Source organism: Monoraphidium neglectum, assembly GCF_000611645.1.
Source record: "Monoraphidium neglectum strain SAG 48.87 unplaced genomic scaffold scaffold00881, whole genome shotgun sequence".
Taxonomy (NCBI): domain Eukaryota; kingdom Viridiplantae; phylum Chlorophyta; class Chlorophyceae; order Sphaeropleales; family Selenastraceae; genus Monoraphidium; species Monoraphidium neglectum.
In genome coordinates, this window is record NW_014012747.1 from 1 (window position 1) to 5,329 (window position 5,329).

At 66.1% G+C, this 5,329-nt stretch overlaps 1 protein-coding gene across 1 annotated transcript in view; it reads right to left on the bottom strand.

Annotated features, from left to right (window-relative positions):
* Nucleotides 1-43: 43 nt before the first annotated feature.
* MNEG_5769 (hypothetical protein) overlaps nt 44-5,329 on the bottom strand; it is a gene marked incomplete at both ends in the record, with an annotated part of 9,513 nt that continues 4,227 nt past the window's right edge. The window contains 10 exons of the mRNA XM_014045755.1: nt 44-133; nt 753-825; nt 1,074-1,326; nt 1,602-2,044; nt 2,595-2,734; nt 3,606-3,701; nt 4,016-4,063; nt 4,356-4,458; nt 4,783-4,853; nt 5,075-5,155. Coding sequence (XP_013901209.1) covers nt 44-133; nt 753-825; nt 1,074-1,326; nt 1,602-2,044; nt 2,595-2,734; nt 3,606-3,701; nt 4,016-4,063; nt 4,356-4,458; nt 4,783-4,853; nt 5,075-5,155 — 1,398 coding nt within the window. The remainder of the gene's footprint in view (nt 134-752; nt 826-1,073; nt 1,327-1,601; nt 2,045-2,594; nt 2,735-3,605; nt 3,702-4,015; nt 4,064-4,355; nt 4,459-4,782; nt 4,854-5,074; nt 5,156-5,329) is intronic.

Sequence of the window (5,329 nt, forward strand, 5' to 3'; positions counted from 1 at the left end):
GGGGCGGGGGCGGGGGCAGGGCGCAGGCGCAGGGTGGTGGCTCTCACTCTTCCAGGCGGTGCCGCCGCGCGGTGGCCTCCAGGCGGGCCATGGCCTCTGGGTCGTCCTTGCAGTGAGTCAGGTGGAGCGCCAGCTGGGGTGACGGAGGGGCCGGTAGGGGTTGAGGGGTTGAGGGGGTGAGGGTTTGAAGGGGTGATGGGGCGGAATTGCGAGGGCGGGGCGGCCCTGGAGGGTAATGCAGGCTGCCGCATGGACGTGCCCCCAGCATCCACGCTAGGTCCTTGCCACCTTTTCATGTACCAGCGAAAGCAAGCTACATACGCACTCACCCTCCCAAGCGTGGGCAGGGGTGCGCGACACGCCAGCACAGGATGCGCTTCCCAACACATGCACACGCGCCAATAGACAAACATGTGCACGTGCGCACGCGCACACACACACACACACACACACACACACACACACACACACACACACACACACACAAGCACACAAAGGTGCATGCACGCATGCACGCAAGCTTGCAAACACACAAGGTGCGCACACACGCGGACACACGTGCACGTCCATGTGCCCGCACGCATACACACACACACACACACACACACACACACACACACAAACACAAATGCACACACACAGTCATACATGTACATAGGCGCACGCACAAAATCACACACAATGAGGGCTGATCACAATATCAACCACAAAACAACAAGACTCTGAATCATTTCGTACACGCAACCACGCACCTCCATGACCGTGTCTTGAGTGCGCCGCAGGTACTCCTCCGTCGTCATGCGCTTGACACGCTCCTGCAGGGCCCTGCCCGAGCAGGCAGGCGGCGGGGCGCAGCGGACCGCGGGTGACACGACCCCGACACTTGCCAGCGGCTCGGCAACGCCTGTACGGGGCCGGGGCTGGCCCAGCCAGCTCAATGTGAAGTGCCGCAGGCTCATTGTCGCTGCCGCAACGCCGGCTGCAGTGCTGAGGTAACAGAGAGGCGGCTGTGCGTGGCACGCGCGCCGCGGCACTGCCATGCGACCGCCCCACTCTGCGCACGAACCACTCACGTGTCTGCCCAAATCGCGGCCAGCGCCTCCCTGATCGGCCCAGACAACACGCTTGGCGACGCAAGCGACGCATCCGCCATCGCCGCCGCCTCCTCCGCTGCCGCCACGCCACCGCCGCCGCCGTCGCCGCCGTCGCCGCCGCTGCCGGTGCCGCTGCTGCTGCCGCCGCCGTCGCCGCGCTGCTGCGGCGCGGAGAACGGCGGGCGCGCGCCCCCCATGGCTGGCGCCGCCTCAGCGGTCAGGCATGCAAGGTCTGCATTGAATGAGGCAGTGGCTCCTTGTCGCAATTGCTTTTGAATTGTTTGCAGCAATCAGTTGCAACTGCTCACATGGTGTGCCAGCAAGATGTGGCAGGGACTGCCGGCAGCGGCTGGCGGCTTCGAAGGTCGCAGGGCGCGCGGCACCGCCGCCTGCGAGCGGCTCGTCGTGCGAATGCGCCACTGCGCAGGCTCATGAATGCAGCAGTAGGCGCCTGCATGGCGGACGCGGTGTGCGCTGCAGACGTTGCGGGCGAACGGCGCGGCCCACCTGTAAGCACAGATTCCCGCATCGCAAGGGCCGCAATGCGAAGCTGCAGCTCCTTTATCTGAGCAGTCTTCTCCGCCACCTCCGCTTCCAGCGCCCCGACCCGCCCCTTCTCCGTCACGCGCCGCCGCGCGCCCGCGGGCGCTGCGCCTGCCGCTGCGTCGGCCCCGCCGGCGCGGGCGCTCGGCCCGGCGTGCGACAGGAGGGCGTGGGCTGCCTGCCACAGCGTCTCCACGTCTGCCGTCTCTATCAAGCCGCGGTTCCGTATCACGCAGTCTAGGGAGTGCATCTGCTGGCTCCACTTGGGGCCGGCAGTGTCCGAGACGGGGCCGGCCGGGCCGGGGCCCGCAAGGGCGGCGTCAGAGGTGACCGTTCGGGCCCCGTCATCGGGCGCATCGCCGCTGGTGTCGCCGCTGACGGCGCCGCCGCTGTGGGTGGACGGGACGCTGCTTGAGGTGCAGGGCGGGTCACTAGTTGGCGGGGCATCCCCCATCACGGTTGGGCTGGTGCAATTGCGCGCACAGGCAGGGGCTGCGCTGCAACGCCGACGAGTCACTTGCAGGCCACGGGGTTGGCGCTGGACGCTAAGATACACAAAGTGCGCTGTGAAAGCCGTGCTGTTGACATCTGCGAGCTTTTATTGTTTGTAGAGTGCATAGATCAAAGAGTGCAGCTGCGTTCACGGCTGCCTAGCTTGGCTTGCAGGTTGGCACGTGGTCGCAGTGTTCGTGAATTTCTGTGTATGACAAACCGCTCGAGGCACCGGTAAGTCATTTAGTGACGGCTTCCCACTGCGTCAGAGGCACACACGATTACGAAATGATCGGGTCGCATACGGTGTTCCGTGACACTGATGAGTTACATCTGGGCAGATTCTTACACATAACTTGGGCCGCACCTCGGCGCTCGCAGTCGACCATGAGCGCGTGCTGAGGTTGGCGGCTGAGGTGAATGTCAGCATGCACAATGCACAGCTCTGTTCACGCCCAGATCTACCTGCCCGCCGCCGCGGCCCCCGACGCCAGCTTGCCGCCCCCGCCTGTCGCTGCAGCCTGCGCCTTGACTGTGCCGGCGCGCGCGGCCGCCGCGAGCGTGCCGGTGCGGTCGAGCCCCATGGCGACCACTTTCCGCAGCAGCTGCACGCGCGGGTGGGCGGGCGGCGCGGAAGTCGCGGAGGCGGCATCACAGGCACTGCGACGTCACCAGGATCGCAGCTTCATGGAGGGCCAGCAAAACACACTCACACTGACGTCTTGCTGCCCGGTCACCCCTGGGCGGCGGCTGAGGTGACCCGGGTGCCCCTGAGAGTTCTGACACCTCCTCTTGTCCCAGGCACCACTCGCCTGCCAACGCCGCTGCCTTTGACACAGCATCTACGCATGCCCCCTTCGCACACACAGACTCGCGCTTCCCAAGTTTCGCCACCCCCTCACACGCCAGATCGGCGGGGCCGATCGCCCCCCCCCCCCCCCCGTTCTCGCCTGAGAATTGATCATCTTCTCGGTATCGCTCATGGGGGCGACCACCTTGAGCCGTGCGTTCTCCCGCATCTGAGACTCCAGCATTTCCTGAGGGGTTTTCGGGGTTTAGGGTTTGCGGTTTTTAGGGCCGAGGGTTAGGGCTGCGGTGCAGCTGGGAGTGTCCGTTGTGGGCCGGTGTGCGCCGCAAAGCCGCGGGAGGGAAGGGGAATTCGAAGGCGAGGCCCCACGCCACAGCGCTTCGAGCAAGGGGGGGCCGCCCAATTCATGCACGCCCAGGGGTGATGCAAGTCAATGAGGGGGAGGGCGTGTGCTGAACAGCTGCGACCCCATCGGCATCCGACACACATGTTGGGACCCTGCGAGGCCCTTTGACCACCCCCTCGTGCGCCATTCCGCTACAGGCCTCCCGCCGTACGCCCGACGACCCACACCGCAGCACATCCGCCGCCGTTCCCCGCCAGCGCCCCCGCAAGCGCCCCCCGCCCCCGCTCGCGGCCCCGCCCGCGGCCCCGCCCGCCGCGCATACCCTGAGCTGCTGCTTCTTGGCCCTCTCCGCCGCCAGCTCCTTCTGGCGCCGCGCCTGCTCCGCGGTGACCTGCTGCTGCAGCTCCGCCACCACAGACTGCAGGGCAGGGGCGGTCCAGGGGCGCACCAAGAAGTGCGTGAGGGCGGCGCAGTTGAGGCAGGGGGCTGGCTTTTTATGCGGAGGTCCCCTGACCACAACATAGCATGGGGGGCGAGCTCTGTCACGGGCAGCGAGCGTTGGCCGGTGGCGCGACAGCGGCCCTTGCCCGCTTGCTTCGCCAGGGGTGGCGCTGGCGGCGAGGCGGGGGGCAAACTCGTCTGTTGCGGCCAGGCCCTGTTTGCGACCGCGGCGGCGGCTGACGCACCAAGCGGGTGGGCACCACCCCCAACTCCCCCCCCCTTGCGCCCCACCTGCTCAGCTTTCTTCTCCTCCTCGTGACGCCTCCGCCGCTCCTCCACCTGGCATCAAAGGCGTCGCGGCGCGACGCGCCGGACGTCTTCAGCTGAGAACTTTGCCCCCGTTGAGCCCCCGTGCACGGGCCCCCTAGCTCCACCCCCGAACGAAGCGAAGACACCCCTACCCCCTGTACACCCGACCCCCAAAGGCACCCAACCCCCAGGATGCCCAACCCCTCACGACACGCACCCGACCCAACGCCTCCAGACATCCAAAACCCCAAAGACACCCAACCACGAAAAACACATTCAGCCTCGAAGAACACCCAAACCCCCCAGACACCCGACCCCCCACCTGGATGTCCAAATCCCTGGCCAGCACCTTGCCGCTGGCCTTCAGCGCCGCCTGCCGCCGCTCCTCCTCTGCTGCGCGCGCCTCCTCCGCCTCAACGTAGTACCTGGCACGACAACACACACACACACACGCGCGCGCGCATACACACACACATACACACAGGGGCGGCCAAGGAGGGCTGAGGGTCGCTCCAAGCCGCAAACGGCGTGCGACGGCAGCGCGCAGGACAAATGCGCACGGCTGCACACATTCCAACACGGGCTACTAATATGTCGGACTGTCAACACCTCAATCAACCGTAAGTCCGTAAAACAGAAAAAGGACAAGAACGGTCCATGCGGTTCTGAGCTGCCGCACCTCGTGTGATCACAGGCGCTCAGCCGGCTGCGGGCCACCGCCCTCCCCGCACCCTCAACAGTCCCCGCACCTGTCTATGAGCGCGGGGTCGATCCACCGCTTCGCCTCGGGCCGCGCCTGGGCCTCTTTCTCCTGCTTGGCCTGGGGAACGTACAGGTGGCGCCCCGCGTGTGGCGCGGCCGCAAACAAAGGCCCGCCGTCAGCGAGGCCAGCAGTGTCAGGCGCAGTCAAATGAAGAAATTTAGTACACTTTGGTACTCGCAGATACATGGCTTGCAGTAGCCGCAGCCTTGATCCGAATCTGCCTGCTGGCCACCTCTCATCCTTGATCCCCAGCCCCAGGTCTTAGGCCGCCCCCCCACCTGCCAGATCTTGAGCGCCTCCAGCTGCTCCTGCCGCCGCCGCTCCTGACGCTCCATCTCAACCGCATACTCCGCCATCACCTTGGAGCGACAACAAGAGCGCCGGGGGAGACGCGCGGACGCACGGACACAGACCATATGGAAATGTGTTCGTGGACAGCAAACAGCCTCGTGACCGACGCAGCGGCCGGAAGCCTTGCAAACCACCGTCGGCCTCACTAGCGGGCTGCACTCTCTCTTGGCCCGCCCCCCCCC